The following is a 17,334-nucleotide window of genomic DNA, read 5'->3' as shown; positions in this document are numbered from 1 at the left end:
TCTTTACTTATTTTTGAATGATCAAGATTATTAATTAATATCCCTTATGCTTTAAAAAGACTTGCGTCTGTAAATTTTTACTGGCTCTGCTGTATAATGTATTGTATTTCATTTCAAATAGTGAAAAAAATTTCAATTATGTTAATTTCAATCAGGAAGGTTTAATTTGTTTCCTGTTTAGAGTTTATTGGTTATAGGTTTTACTTTAAATGCTTTAACTTGAATTTCAAATGCTCAGCTGCTTTACTATCACAATTTTTTACGTATTTCATAAATATATAAATATGTATATATATATATATATATATATATATATATATATATATATATATATATATATATATAAGTGTGTGTGTGTATAAAATAGCTGCGTTGCCCGGCTTTGCCCGGTCTACTTTGAAAATAAAAATTGTGTCAAGTGAAGAATATTAAACAATCAGGCTTAAATAAAAGAAAAAAAACCATCATGCAAAATTTCCCCTCCAAACAATGATGACAAGTATTAAAATACTTTTAAGAAATTTAAATGAAAAAGATGAATTTAAAAAGCGTAACCATGGAAACACAAAGTAAAATAAGTTTAAGAATTGAAAATGAGAATTGAAAATGAGAAAGATGGAAATAAAGAATGGATTTAAAAAGCGTTACCGTGGAAACGGAAAATAAAATGGTTAAAAACTTGTATTCGCAACTCCAACGAACTATAGGGGGCACTGAAGTCACTGTCTAATGGCGGACTTAAAAACTAAAACAAACGCACATGGTAACGAAGAAAATGCTAAAAGTGTTGTGATTTTTGTTCGTACGTATGATTTTTTCGCTTTATTCTTTTTTAATTAATTTTCAAAGTCTTGTGGATATTCTGGCCCACGTAGAAAGAAATGAGAATTCAAGAAGCATTACTAAACGTCAAAGATTAATGCAAACTACGTAGTTCGTAGTTCTAAGCAGCTATTTCCACGATGTTGAATTCGATATTTATCAATTCTTGATAAAACTAAATAATAATTGTGGCCTGATAAGAATAACAATTAATGCTAGAAAATTCAATATGACTTTACAAATTGTTATCGAAAGAAGATGATACTTTTTTGCCTTGCTTGGCTAGCGCTTATTGTTTTCCATTTGTAGCTGAGTTATTTCTCTCGAATTCCCGAATCGGTTAATTTAAAACTTTTCTGTTTCGATTTTTCTAATTTCTGAGTTACGATTTAATTGTGTCATGTTATGCAAATCATCAACGAAATTCTCACGGATATATGGTGGTAGTTTTCTTTTCAGTTGATTGACCATTATTTCTTTTCACTTATCGAATTCTGTAATCTTACTACCATTTTATTCCACTCATGATAAAAATTAAAAATGGTTTAACTAAAAAAGCGAAATCTCGCCAAGGCTACTTTGCTCGCACTATACTAAAACTATAACCCTAAACAAATTTGGCGAAACCTTTCAGCTGAGAATAAAAGGAATAAAGTAAATTCTTTCTCGGTTATTCATTTTGTTCTACGATAATATATTCAAGAAAATATTTTGCATACTGTCCATTCCAACTAAATGCTGCTGTAAAATATGGTAAGTTTAATTAATTTAAGATTAAAAAAAACACCATATTCTTACAAATTCATACAAAACAATAAAATTTTTTACCTTGTATAACGTTATCCAAGTTTGTTAATGCAGAATTTTCGCTTTCACCAATTATTAAGGAAATAATGAAAATTAACATTATTTTGAGAAGCTTGAGAATACTACTAAGGGACGAATTAATTTCTGTAGCTGAAAGCAAACTAAGACACATCGATTGCGTTAATAAATACTCAGAACAAACTGCCTGTGTTTACGTCAACAGACACACGTGGAACGCAACGTGGCAATGTTTTAGTTTCATTTGCAGTTTTGTAAATCACCGCAAGGTAGCATATTCGAGCGCTGGAGTTCCGAATAGAGAATAGATTTTTGAACTTCATTTAATTCGCTTGTAACATTTTTTTTCTAATGGAGATAGAGGGTTAAACTTTCGAACATAGGTCGAGTTAGATCTGGAGTAAAAAAAGCCGCTCTTTTCAGTTTTGTGAAAAATAAAACTGTGGGACAATCCCTTCACTTTTTATTGACAGATTTAACAAAGAAAGTAGTGCCTAAATTTCAGCTAAGCCTAAACTAATTCGAGCTAAAAAAGCAAATAACTTCCGAATTGGTCTGCAAACCTTTTCAGAACTTATAGGAACAAACTGTGAAAATTTCATCGAAATCGGCAGGGTAGTTCTCGAGTTTAGCGAGTTCAAACACACAGACGCTTTTGGGGGACTCTGTTTTATACTACGTAGAGATAAATAAAACTCACAACATTTTTTTCTTGTTTCATAAGCTATAAATCACCTTCATGATGGGAGCAGGACATCCAACTAGCTAATGACGTCATCCTAAGTCAATCCTCGATGAATTTGGAGGCGCTTGGGACAGAACTTTCTCTCTCTCTCTTTATTTGGTTTTGTCCCGCAAAAAATAATTAAAAAACAACAAAAGACACTCCCACATGTATGTACGTGCATCAATTTCTCAAAAGCAGGAGAGGGCAATTTACCTTGTTGACGCTCCTAAATGACGTTAATGAGTCTAAGTGATCATTCGGTGGATTTTTGAGATCCAGAAAATTGACTTTAGATTATGAAGGCTTTTACATTCTTAGAAAGTCGCCGCATAAAAGTCTTTAGCTTGCAACCGGGGGCCACCAGGGGTGGCAAATAGGGGGGGGGGGTTGCACCCCCAAATTTTTCACTAAGAATAATAAAAAAAATGTGTAAATTCAATTCCGATAAAATTATTTGCCTGCATTTTCTGAACAGAAAAAATTGATTGAGAATAATTGTATGCCTTAACTAAAGAAGTAATCTCTTCATATGGGTTAAATATTTCAAAATTGTGTGCTCTATGTTATGATGGTGCATCTTGTATGAGAAGCCCGTACAGTGTTGAGAATGCGCACTTTTTACGCAAAACTCCTGGTCAGTTTACATATATTTTTAGGTTCACATTATAACTCAATGTTTATCTAGTAAGTGTTCATTGATTCCTTGTACGAGAAACATATTTTAGCATCTCTATGTATTTATTATATGCTTTAATAGAAACTTTTTGAAAAATATGCTATTTTTGAAAAACATTCCACATTAAAAAAGTACCACCTCAACAAATACATCTTGAGGCTCGTTACTTGACTATCTCTGAGTACACAAGATGGTATTCAAGAGTTGAATCTGTAAGGGACATTCAAATGAAACGTGGTCATTAGCCAAAAGTAATGGTTACGATTTTATTAACTCAAAAATAATCGCCAAAACTGTTTTCACATTTATTCCATTGCAACACTAGGCGGTCATTTCCATCTTTAAAGAAGTTAGTAGTTTGCTATCGCGGATCTAGGACTGAACCCAGTCATACACTTCGTCTACCATTGTGATATCCGCGATATCCGGTGTATCATCTGCGAATAGCTTGTTTTAGAGGTCCAAAAACATGAAAGTCATACAGTGAAAGGCCTGAACGATGAAAGGGTACACGGTGGATGTTTCAGCTCCAGCGTTTCCCACCGAAATTACTGCAATGTTGTCTTCACTGCATTGGCCGCATGTGAACGCCTTTGGACAACATGCCTGGCCGTTTCGACTTAATGGCTCCTCTAAGGCTCTGTAAAGTGGTTTGATAACGCTGGGCATTGAAGGTGGTTCCCCGTTTCAGGAGCTTGACTAGCAGTGGACCCCCTCCCCCTGAGTGGGCCCTTGTGAGGGCTTTAGTCAAAACAGGACCTGTATCGTAGTGGACGATAACTTGTGTGACCACGTTCTCTTCGGCGTTAAACCACACTATCACTGTGCAACATGAAACGTTGCACATGCGTCAATCTCTCTACCAATATATGGTGTGTCCATACATGCGCATCGTCTAACGTCTGATGTAATGTGAAGTTAGACGCACTGACCTGGTTTCATTTGAATGAATATAAAAGCCCCCTGGAAGCATGACTGGAAAGCGACCTTTTCAGTGATAGCAAATCTGATGTCATTTTAATATGTATATGAATTTGTTCGAATTTTTGTTTACTTTATTTATTAAACTTTTGTTTACTTAATTATAAAAACGGTGCGTTTTTTGAAAAATGCTACACTCTATCATAAAAATTTCAATCTGCTAATCTTAATTCTTGGATTGACAGTGGGATTGTTTCCTTCAGTGAAAAGTACTACTTTTAGCCGCTGAAATAGATAGAATAAGCGAAGAAAATAACATGGAGCGAGAAAAAACTTTCATTTTTCCAACGCTTAATTTTTAATTAAATTTTTAAAATATCCGATCTTGAAAATAAGGCGTGGTCTTTATGACGCCACAAATCATGTATTTTAGCGCATCTGTCTATCGCGTTTCCACGTTATGATTATCAAGAAGCGAATTAAATATGGCGCTCTACGTTTGCTATCAACCATATCGTTGCCAGTACACGTGAGTAAAGATGCGAATTAAATATTTTGCTCCACGATTGGCAACAGTGAATGGCATTTCATCATTTGTGATGTCATCGGCAGATGCGTAAACAATGAAAGCGCACCGATTAAAGTATTTTTTAAAAAATATTAAACTTAGTCGAATTACACTGGTCTTAAAAAGTTAAGGTACAACCGGTTTTTTGCGTCTAATTTGCAAATGAATGAATGTAGAAACAAAAAATTTGGAGGATATGTGCATTAAATTGTTTTTTATTGAATACGTCAAAAAAATGTGTGTAAGTGTATTGCAAAAACGATTTATAATAAAAAAGTAATCTTTGCGGAAAAGTCCATTCTTGGAGAAAACAGAACATCAGTGTTGTGTAGTAAAATGTCATAGAAACAATGCAAAAATGTGTTCTAATAAGGAATGTGTCCCCCCCTAACTTGAATGCATTGGCGGCATCTATTTTCTATGTTTTGTTTTAATTTGGGGGACACCGGAATAGGAAGCGAAGACTAGACACAGAGTAAGCCTTGTTCCAACTCATGTAACGACCTTGGAGGAGGATTTAAAGCATCAACCTGTCTGCCAAGGTAGTCCCAAAGATGTTCCATCGGATTCAGGTCTGGAAATCGAGCTGACCATTCCATTCGTTCCAAACCGCGGTTCTCAAGATACTCCTCGATAATCCGAGCTAAGGGAGGTCGTGCATTACCATCCATCATAATGAAGTCACTACCAATAGCACCAGCATATGGGCGAACATATGAATCAAGGATTTCATCCCGATATCTCAGACCAGTCAGAGTTCCTCAATGGAACACATGCAGGTCAGTGTGACCACCGAGCGAGATCCCTGCCCGAACCATGATTCCAGCATCTCTATAACTGCCTTTCGACAGTGTTGGATTGATGGTATGTAATGTGCTGTTCCCACCAGATCAGTAGAAGCCCTGATCCACTTTCCAATGTAAGTCTGGACTCGTCTGTGAACAGCAAATAAGCCCATTGCTGATGGGTCCAGGAAACATGTTGTCTTGCCTAGCATAAGCGGATCCTTCGCTGTGGTCCGTTGAACGGAACAAACACAACTGGTCCTCTTGCATAGAGAGCTGCATTGTGAAGACGATTTCACACCGTAGTAGCAGAGATTCTTCTTCCTCATTTTACAAAGTGGTCTGCGACGAGCTGCGGCACAGTAGCGGTTTTTCTCCTTCGGGGCAAAAGAACTAGAAAACGGTCTTCTGCAGGTGTGTGCAGGCAGCTCGTGGTCGGCCTGGACTAGGTCTTCTGGACACAGAATTTGCTGATTGGTATTGATCCCTAAGTCGCTGAACAACACTACGAGACACCTTGAGACGTCTAGCAGCATCAGCCTGAGACAATCCCATTTCCATCCATATCCAACCGCCCGCCACCTTAACGAATCGGACAAACGACGTCTCTGAGACATTTTCTAAACTCTATTGACTATTGTCACCGAAACTGCCAACAACGGTTGAAAATCAATATAACTTACAAAAAAAATTGCGAAAGCTTGATATTTGCATATTTATTTCTCACTCATAAAGATATGTTCATTTCCATAAAATGAACATGGCAGCTATCGTTTATTCATAAATGATTTCAAGTTCGTTATTATCATTCATGCAAACTATGCATTTTATTGTTACTGCCATTTTTTGAATGGTGAGCTTCGAGAAACATGTTGTACCTTGACTTTTTGAGGCCAGTGTATTTAAAAAATGGTCAGATCCTATATTTTTAAGCATGCTCTTTCAGAATTTTTTTTTTTTTTTTAAATTTCGGAAACGACCCCATTGAAACTCATGGTAATTCTCGCACTAATGCATACTTGAACAAATTTTGTGACAGAACTTTCCATTTCAGTTTTTACTGTATACCATTGTAGAAGAGGTGACAAAACCCACATGAAGTTGTAGTCAAATTATTAAATCAATATTTTGAATAAAATGAGCGTTTCTCAAGAAATTAAGACAGGATTAGATGACATACATTTATCATTGGTCTTAAGTTCAGTATTATGTAGGTCGGGTATAGAAAATAAAAAAGAAAATATTACACTTCTAAGTAAAGTTTCTGGCATGAGGGAAGAGGAATTGTTTTGTGAATTGCGACTATGCTTTTTAATGACGCAAAATAAAGACTAGCCCAATTTAAAAATCTTTCTTGGTTCTTTTAAAGAGACTGATCTCAAGGAAATTTGTCTATTTAACATAACTTTCTTGCTCCCATCGCTTGGTTTTTATTATTGACGGTTTCAATCAGGTCAGTGATTTGGAAGATGACTTTTGTGTCTCAGGAAGTTAGAGAATTACCTTCGAAGTGCAATGAGGCAAGCAAAACCTTCATCTTTAAGCTATACTGGCAATAAAGCAAAACATTGGATATTGATTAAATACAGTTACAAAATTTTCTCTTCTTCCTGACTCCAAAAATACCTGGTTCAAACTTTACTAAAAAATAAAAACTACTACCGAGATATTTTATGAGCTAACTTAATTACAAAATAAATTTAAAGCTTCGGTCGCAAAAATTTTAATTGTTCTTATTAAATCTAATCATTCTTAACATTGAAACCATTTTACCATTTTATTATTACTTCCTGTTAACCAATAGATATTTTATACCGCATGGAGAAAATTCATGTTCAAAAAACTCGACTCCCCGAAGGAAATGCTGAAATGCCGTCCCTGGGGGCCACCATACGTTAAATCTTCGCTTTAAATGTTTTGTTGCGCTGCGATGTTTTGAAATTTGTAGGAAATTTGATTTAATTTAATGCATTTTGAGAAAGTTCTAAGTAACTGAGATCTATCAAGATTAAGGTAGCTTGTACAAAATGGATGGCTAAAACAGTTTAAACGTAATGCAGAAAAGAAAGAGCGTGTAATATAATGCAGGTCCCCCCCCCCCCCCCAGTTTTGTCTACATTTGAAATTGTTTCCCCCTTTTAATAAATCAAAAGGTATGATTGAAACTGAAAAACAGGGGGAAAGGAAATTTCGTGTCGGCAAAACTTGGGGGGGGGGGGGGGGATACCAGAATGCAACCTTAACTTTTGCATTATATTATTGACTTTTACATGATGTTAAGTAAACGTGCCATTTATTTTAAAAATTTGTTATGATAACGTGGAAACGTTTGGCTTTTCACCAAACTGATAAAAATGAAGCGCTTACGTGCTTACCAAATTTTGCCAAAAACAATGTTTCTGAAATTTAAAATTTAAAGTTTAATTTTTAACAAAACGTCATTAAGCAGGACAAATAGTTCATAGTTCAATTAAAATGAAAAATAATCTACCAAATAATTGAATCAAAGCAATAAAAGTGAAAACATTTTCCACGTAAATGCATTGCTTTCAGCATTTGGTAATTTTTTCGCTAACTTGGCATGTTTCAGGTTACGATAATTCTCACATGCTTATTATACTGTCCAGCAACTATGCAAAATATAAGAACAAAATTGTTTTTTAATCCTTACAATATTAAGCTAGTTAGCTTATCAGATTTATATGCTAAAATATCGTTAAAAAAGAAAATAAAGATGGAGAGATTCAGCGTGTTACCAAAACCTTCATTAGCGAAAGTATTCATGTACGATATACATTTGCAGTATTTGACATATTCAGGTGCTCATCTATTTGATTTCAATTCTACATGAGTTTTTGAATGAACATTCACTGACATTTAAAAATAAAAGAAAAAAATTGAGCATAGTTTGAAAATCTTTTATTTTTTAATGTTGTATGTTCTTTCCTTTTTCAGAAAACTATTCTCGCTGAGATGAGCCATACAAAAGTCTCTCAGCATTCAATTTAGTAAAATACTTTGCAGCATGCTCGATGTAGTTATTAGGTTTCTGTGCGATGGCTTTTGCAATGTAATAAGATAAAACTTCTTCCAATTTCATCTTGAAATCAGCTCTGTCTCCTTCCGTAACCGACGCGTATTTCCTAGTGTCTTCTTCTTCAATACTGCTATCCATGTTATCTTTCCCTTCAGCAGCATTCGTGGTATCTTTTTCTTCAGCAGTATCAACGATATCCTTTTCTTTAGCTATTTTCTCTGTGTTTTTTCCTTCAGCGGGTTCCTTTATGTGTTTTCCTTCATAAATTTCGTTGGTTTTTCCCCCTTCAGCTGTATCCATTTTTGACAAACAAAGATAATTCAAATTTGTTTATTCAAACGCTTCCTATAAATGAGCTCATAAAAGTAAATCCGACAGTAAAGGAAAGGATAGTGGATTTAAAACGGAAACAGTTAGTTATTGAGGAATTCAGCTTCGTTAAAGCATGGTCCCACTAGACGGCGCTGATGCTTTACGGGCCTTGACAATTTATGACTTTTCTGTGTTAATGAAATGCAACTATGATTTGATTTGCTCTTGAAATTCTCGAAAAATTCGAAACTTCATATGTTTCCCATTTTGACCGCAAGAGGCGCTGAACGGAGCCCTGGCTTCCAGCTATCAATGTCAACGTTTCAAAGTTTTTATATTTTTGATTGGACGTCACCTATTTTAACCGAAAGGGGCGCTGAACGGAACCCTGGCATCCACCAATCAATGGCAACGCAATGGAAAACATGGATTCCCTATAACACACTATTTGTTGCCACGAGTTCCAGCGAATGTCACGGCCTATAAGCGTAACCGAAATTTCATATACTAATAATAAGAGTAGACCGAGCTATGGCAACCCTTTTGCTGCTCACAAACCAAACCATGTGACTAGTGGCTATCCTAGCAACGGCGAGTGTTGATCGTAGCAGACGACGTCTTCCATATCTAAAGAAATCATGTTTGCCAAGCGCTAAGTTAATTTTCTTATTCATAGCACCCCAAGTGCATGAAAAATGGTTCACTGTTGCTGCGCATTTCCTTGCATAGAAAAATATGTAAAAGGATTACCTGTAACATTTCACAAGTATGCAGTAACATTAATATTACATTTTATTTCATTTCTTGCAATTATTCTTTTCCGAGCCATATTTCGATATGAAGTTCATAACTATGTATTTCTATTAAATACTAAGTTATATCAGTGAAACTCATAGGAATACATATTATACACTATTTTGCTAGCTTCTGGAAGTATTTTTTTTTATCCTCAGAGAAGTGAAATGCATTTTGGAAAGGTTTTTAAGTGTTAGCAAGTTAATCTTAATGTTGGCGACAATTTTTTTCCGCCAATTTGAAAGATTCCCTTTTTAAAATGAAAACAATCTTGATTTTCAGTTTTCTCTTTTATGTACGCATACTATCTTTAAATAATTTGTATTTCTATGCTGAAATTTTAAAATTTTCGGGATTGTCAAATTTGATCTCTCTTAATTTGTGGTGACATCCGTTTAATAATGCTTTGACGTTATTTAGACAGTTTGAAATACGAAACTCGTTTTGAGAAGACAACTTATTTCTATCATATTGATTTAAGAATGTAAACTGGAAAAATAATTCAGTGTTTAGTTTACTACAATGGCGCATTTCTAAATTGGCTACTATATAGTATAGCTTACCGCGGACAACTTCCGTAGACAGCAACCTTTTTGAAATTCTAAATTTCAAAAAGGCATTCATTAAAAACGTAGTATCCCCTAATTTCTTTTATTATTGCAAGAAATGTAGTATAGGCAGTATGTTTCAGCATAATATACACGGCAACTTGCTTCAACTTGTTTGCGGCGAATACTTTAAGTCAACACATAACATTACACTTAAAATGATCAGTTCCAAATGAAATAAAAGTTACTGAAAACTGCTATCTAAAACTAATTACTAATGTCAAAATAATTCATAACTAAGCGAAAAAAAATTCAATCTCTGCACCGGGGAAAGAAAAAAGAAACTAATGAAAGTCGATCCCGTCTTAAAATAAATGACGAGTGCCAAACTAAAGATAATGCCGCCATCTAGCAACCATGCTGCCAAGGGTTTCGCCAAACCCCCACACCAGTCGCATGATACATGTTCGAACCAATTTTCTTCATCAGCAAGAATGAGAAAGCTCGATCTACTCTTATTATTAGTCCATGCGAAATTTAGTGGGCCATGGTTGAAGTTGGGAACTCCATTAGTTTCATTTTTTGTTAGAGGCAGTGTTGGACTTACGATATCGCAAATGTCCCATGTGCGAGGGTTACCAACAACATAAATCTTAGAAAGAAACTCAACAGTTCATGCGAAAGAAATTGCTTAACTTAGTTTAGTAACATTTACAATCTTCAGTAATGCTACTATACATTAGTTTTCGACTATGTAACTAATCGTTCCTTCAACGTTTCCCTCTTTTATGCAATTGCTAATTGTAGATTCACTGGTCTATTACAAATATATATGTTAGAAATGTTGAAGTAGAAAATATAATGAAAAATACTAAAATTGATGCCTCAATTAATTCTTTGGAACAATTTCTTCGAAAAATGGCATGAAAATTGCCTGCTGCAAAAAAATAAAAGGTTCTATTAAATATTTGATACAGTTAAGCAGATAGTGCAAAGAAATGAAATGCAAAGCTAGAGTGAGTAAGATTTTTTTGCTTCTTCTTCCTCCTTTTTTTTTTTTTTTTTCGTTTCTTTCCAGCTCCATCAGTCACAGAGAGTGAATGTAATATTATGTTTTATCTTTAAGCTGTTTAATAAATGTGTCTTTTTCATAAATAAAAACAAAAATCAAGAATTTAAAACCAAATATCAAGAACTCGAATTTTCTATTCAATACCCCCTAGATCTTTAAGTAAAACCCAAGTCCTCGCAATTCTGCTTATGAATTAACTTCTGGTTTGAGTACTCATATTTTAGTAATGAACTTCTCTCCCTCCTGTCAGAAACTCAATCCACCTTTGATTTGACTATCTCTTATTAATTAATAACTCTTTTAGTTAAGGATGAAGGAAATATGATACGCCAATGTTTAAGTACGAGAAGAAAACCCAAACAAAGCAAAAGGACAGGGCTTGAAGTTGAATAAAATCTTCACAATTGCCTTAAAGGTCTAATCGAACTCCTTCCTCTAACCAATGTTGCCCCGCCCCCCAAGCCGAATAGATAAAAATAACCTCAAAAAGGATTAACTTTGTACTTATGACACGAGACACGCAAAGAGTCAGAATTTTCGAAAGTTACATTAAATATGATTTTGTTGTATAAAGAACTTGCCCAATTACGAAATACAACATCGAAACGAAAGGCGAGTTTTCTTACCCGATTGTAATGTCATGAAAGATCCAAGTTTCTTTGAAGTCCCTTCTCACCAGTACATCTTTCTCGACATCCTCTTCTTCGTCTATGGACACGAAATCCATTTCTTCCTCGCCAAAACCTCCCATGCGTCCCAAAGAAGTCACGACTGTTAATTAATTAAACAGTTAAATATTTATTTTAATGCAAAAGCAATAAAGTAAAGGTATCAATTTCCTGCTGTAACATACTTTAAAAGTATTTTCCAATGCTGAAGCATCAATGTTGAATTCATATAACCATTTTTTTTAAAAATCAACTAGTATGTTAATTCACGCAGACTATAGATAAATGTATTATTAATACCTATTAAACAGTATTAGAGTGTTCAGACTATTCTTAGGTATAAATTATGTTTAATGATGTGTTTTATCTTTACTTGAATGGCAATAGGCGGTGGTTGGAACGATTCAAAAAGTTTGCTGTGGAAGTTCGTTTTGGAGTGAAATAAGATAAAAGACTTCGTGTTGGATTCTCCGTCAACTTATTTTTAACAGTAAATGTGTAGTTAAATAAATACTATTGGATTTTTTTTTTTTGAAAATATTGGAATTTTTTTGACAAACAAGAAGCACCATATACAGATAAACAATAATCCTACGGTTTAATTGCTAAATCACTTACCGGCTACTCTCGAGCGTGCACTTATGCGATCTTTAGCGTCGAGGCAGCATCGCAAGAAGGCTCTGGAGCATTCTTCATGGTGTCTTCCCAAGTATCTCTGCACAATCGCCGTCCGTTGCTCACAAGTCCGTCCGTAATTATCTCGCTTTATTCCTAGAGTGCAGCACTGTCTTTCCATTCCTGTATAAGAGCTTGCTTCAAAAAAAAAAAAAAAAAAAAAAAAAAAAAAAAGAATTTTAGGAGTTTTATTATTCAAGGGTCACAAAAAAGAAATAGGCCGTTTAGACTTTTGAACTACAGCTGAACAAACAAACTTCACAAAAACGTAACTTTTACAAAAACATAGATAAATAAACAAAAATAATAGATGTAACACCATCTGTGTTGTTAAAATCTGACCGTATGTATGCATGTATGTCATCCTAACTCCTTGAGAACAAAATCGTGCTGGGATTTGATTCAGGTACTACCATAAGATTCGTAATTTTTTGGAGAACGTTATATGCTCAATCTCACACCTGTACGACTTTTATCAGCGGAAATATTAATTAAAACATCAGTTCTCAGCGAGTTTTCATTTGATTCAAAATCTCTGGATGTCTGCGGTTGATATCATGTCAACAACTGCTTCTCGTGAAAGTGACGTTACAGAAAACTTGACCTTGGTGCAATAATTCCTGGATTTTCAACGTGCAGTGTGGCTATGGTATAAATTAACGGACCACTGATTAATTAGAGTTCCTTAGCAGGCAGTAAGAAAAGGGCGAAGCCCCGAAGTATACTGTCCTCGGTGGTATACACCAGCCGCAGGTGGCTAATCTAGCCACCCTGGTGGCTGGTATTAAATATATTGTGTTATACAGTCGGACTTCGTTTTAACGAACCTCTATTTGACGAATTTCACGATGTAGCGAATTTTTCTTTTTCCCCGACTAAAATAAAGGCAAAAACATTGATTTACCGGATAATAAGCCCCGAACTAACGAATTATTTTAACAGTCGAAAAAAAAACATTTTTTTTTCGTTAATTTGAGTTAGGGAACATTGGATTGTTTTCCAAATGATATATCCGTCTTGTCCGAAGCAGAAAAAGACTTTTCTTGGAATCAGCAATGTTTGGCGAGCGAGGGGGTAACACCAAAGAGTAGCGGTTCTGATGCAGAAAGCGATAATGAAACTCTCACTAAAACTTACTTTTTCTAATGCTTTACATGGAAACTAAAAACATATCTCATGCTGAAGGCTGTAAATGACATAGTATTTTTTTTAATCTCCTTCAAGTCGAAAGAGAACTATTTCGAGTCAAGTAATATCAAGAAAATTGTCAAAATCTATTACACAGTGCAATAAAATTTTAAATCAATTAGTGTGTAAGAATTCGCGGAATGCAGAACAAAAAGTGCACACTTTCTATTTATAGATATTTTTGTGCAGTTTCTTATTAGGGTTTTCAGAAAAAGTAAGTGTAGTTTTTTTCGAACCCCGATATTACGAATAACTCCGATTCAACGTATAAAAGTTTCGGTCTTGATGAATTTGTTAAATCGGAGTCCGACTGTATATACCTTTACCTTATACCGGTGGTTAGGAGTAAATATAAGGTTACCGACCAGTAGACAAATAAAAAGAAAAGCATGTAACTTTATTACATATTGCAAACACTATGAAAAGGAAGTGTCATTAGACGTTTTTATTAGTCATGTTGCAGTCAAGCACATAACCATTTTATTTAATAACGTCAAATTCATTTTTTGTTAAAAATGCATCTTTACGATTTATAATTTGGCTTCAGAGTTATTTTTCGCTTATTTCGCGGAACTATTTTTACTTTTGAAACATATTATTTGATGTCTTTTTTTTTTATTTTTTATTTGGCGAAAATTTTTAAATTGCATTAAAAACCGCTTCACTCGCTAAATAGAGTTTTAAAGCAACTGTAAATCTAATTTAATGATTTGACGAAAAGTTTTAAATTCCAAAGAAACTTTAATAGGTTTTTTTTTATTTTTTGAAAAGGTTTGTACGCATTTTATACAAGGAAAAATGATCATTTCACATCAGAGGGAGAGGGGGGCGTCAATGTTTTTTATTCAGTGGACTTCCTTTAAATTTTTAGCACGGACATCGCTGTGCGGGTACTGCTAGCAAATTAATAATCCAAAAGAACTTTTTTCCTTTGCACAGAATAAGTACTGAGTAAACGTACTTATCTCAGAAGCTATTTCTCTCTTCCTTCTTTTTACTTCCGCACAAGACGATACTGGAAAAGAAGTAAAAAATGTTAGAGTCGCAATGAACTTTTAACTAATTACTTTCTTATAAATATGTGAGTAAAACGCAAGTCTTATAATTTCTCATGACACTACGTTTAAGAATTGAGTTACTGTTTGACCACCGATTAGATGGAAAGGCAAACTTCCGTTTTAGAGGAGGAAATGGACGCATCTATTAGTTTTCAGGGATGCCAGCTTTTGCAGATGCATGCTATAAATTAATTAGAGTTACATTCAAATGAGTGGAACACGAGCATCAAATTTTTACTTTTGCCCCTCAATCAGATAGACTTTTCCTAACTGAAAGTTTGCCAATTCCATGTAATCCGTTTTCAAACTGTATCTATTGGGTTTCAATTTTAAATGCCATATTTATTCACGTTATTTGAGTTGTTGAAAAATGAAGCTTATAAATATTTCGCGAATAAGTTAGTGATAACAGAGAATGTACAATTCTGAAAACAGAGTTTTCAATCTAAACACTTACTATATTCTAGTTCAATTGTATTAAATCACTTAAAAAACTAAAAAAATTTCATTAAAATGTAAAATTGAAACATGAGAAACAAAAAATAGAAACAGTAATTTCAGTAATGGGGATTTTTCGGCAATTTGGCATGTTACACGTCATGATAATTCCCAGCTAAGTTACCGCTAATCTGCTCTAAATATTTTGAGTTTGTATTTTGTAACATAAAACAGAGTCATAATGCGTCACCTTTCCAAGAGCTATTCAAATTCGGCTCATTAAATCGCTGATAACTTTCTGAACTTTTAAAATATTCAACTGGAATTTTATCATGAGTTGAAAAATCTAGTTGGATTTAAAAAATTTTAAATTTAAAATTCGCTATCTTTAGCGCATGCGCATGTAGAAAGTAATTGCTTTAAATGTCCATATTTTATCAAATGTTCAACATTTTAATTTCAAATTTTAGTATTATACTTCTCTTGTAAGTTGTCAACTTTTCTGAAAGTTTGGTAAGCTTTGATGGAAAACTTTGCGTGTTATAAGGCAAAAACTTTCAAATAAAATTCGTAGTTTTTAAAGAAATGCTTATATCTTTGTGAATATCAGTGATACTCTCTCGGAAGTTAGTAAAATAATTGTATACAGTAAACTAACTAATCTCTAAAATGTACAGCTTATTCTCAGCTATTTACGATGAATGATGATCAAAAAACATTCTTGTTTTCCTCAATTTGTTACTGATCCCTGAAACCCTACGGTGATATAACTTTTATTGGAAAATGACATCTGGTGTATACCTTTTATGTGACAAAAGTTACACAGCAACTAACCTCTTATTTCTTGATAAATGCTTAAAAATGTAAATTTTTGAAAGTGTCCCAATACTTTTGGTCATATAGTGTATTTGGGGGTAGTTTTTCTTGTTTTTTGATATAGTATACTTAACCCTTTGACCCTCCTTGGAAGAGTTTAAAATGACCAGTCGACAAGGAAAAAGTTTTTAATAAAAAGGAAGTTATACAGCAAAAAGGGAAAATCGAAGTCTTACGAAATTTTCATCATTTGTTGATAAGAGAAATAGCAGATGAAACTTACTAGAAAGACACAAAAAGAAACTCTCCCTTAGTAGAAATTATAGCACAACTGAAAAGAAGTCAACAAAAACAATTGCTGATGTTTATTCGAGTCTGAAGGAAGTACAATGGCACTTGAATCAGCCTTATAATTCAAACGTAAAAGTTTTCACTCCATTCGGATGTGCGCCCGTCGCAGGCGGGCGTCATTAGGAGTAGAAGGGCTAACCTCTTTTTTACCTGATCTCAGATAGGAAACTCAAAATTGATTTTATAATATTAAACTGTACAGTCCGATACTTAAAAGTCTTCAAATCACAAGTTAGGCCCGTGTAAAAGAATAACCATCAGGTGAAGGCAAAGCCATAAGACAAGAGCAAAGACCGATGTTCAAAAACCTATGAAAACACTCGTTCCATTTGTGAGGTTTTCGTTGATTCATCTAGGCCCTTAAATTAAGTTAATGATGGCAGTGACTTACTTGATTGGCCGGGAGAATAGAAATTCGTGGACATAAGAACACCCGTGTTAGCCAATACTACATTGGTATTAAGGCCACCACCAGGTCCACACCCAAGATCGTGGCGGGAGAATGCCTCGAACATCTGGAAAAAAGGGTAACAATTGCTATCATTACATCAAGAAATATTGACCTTAAGAATGTTTTTATTTCATAAAATACTAAGATTTCAGCTACTGAAAAATTTAAAACAAAAACAAAAGAAGTTCTATGTTCTTGGAGAATTTATAAAGAAAGATGACAAACGTATATTTAGATTCTAATTACGTCTTCGAAAATCATCGCTGAGGTCTCGTTGGGCGCGTGGTTTCGCCAACTGCTTTGGAAGCAGATAGGCGCGGGTTCGATTCCTGCCTGTAGCTCTGGGTGTTCTTCCTAACCTTCTTATGCATTTGTAAATCTTTCATGTGTATTGTCATTGGAATAACAAATTGGAAAAAACGTTGTGGATTAATGAAAGTATAAGAGACCTTTGTGGAATAGCAGAGACCTCAACCTATATGTGAAGAAAGAAATCATCGATGCATGATTTTGACTGTGGTTATTTCTCAAGATTTATTTATTAAAATTTCATAGAAATTAGTCATAACAGTCACATATTTAAATAGGACAACTATGAAAG

At 34.3% G+C, this 17,334-nt stretch overlaps 1 protein-coding gene across 1 annotated transcript in view; it reads right to left on the bottom strand.

The window, feature by feature from the left end:
* Positions 1 to 17,334, bottom strand: part of LOC129225559 (ophiophagus venom factor-like) — a 99,567-nt gene that overhangs the window by 48,502 nt on the left and 33,731 nt on the right. Inside the window, exons 15-18 of the mRNA XM_054860004.1 lie at positions 16,674 to 16,797; positions 14,581 to 14,634; positions 12,375 to 12,569; positions 11,715 to 11,859 (exon numbers count right to left, since the gene is read on the bottom strand). Coding sequence (XP_054715979.1) covers positions 11,715 to 11,859; positions 12,375 to 12,569; positions 14,581 to 14,634; positions 16,674 to 16,797 — 518 coding nt within the window. The remainder of the gene's footprint in view (positions 1 to 11,714; positions 11,860 to 12,374; positions 12,570 to 14,580; positions 14,635 to 16,673; positions 16,798 to 17,334) is intronic.

This window comes from Uloborus diversus, chromosome 7 (genome assembly GCF_026930045.1).
Source record: "Uloborus diversus isolate 005 chromosome 7, Udiv.v.3.1, whole genome shotgun sequence".
Taxonomy (NCBI): Eukaryota; Metazoa; Arthropoda; class Arachnida; order Araneae; family Uloboridae; genus Uloborus; species Uloborus diversus.
The sequence above is the reverse complement of the archived record's forward strand: the minus strand, read 5'-3'. Positions and strand labels throughout refer to the sequence as shown.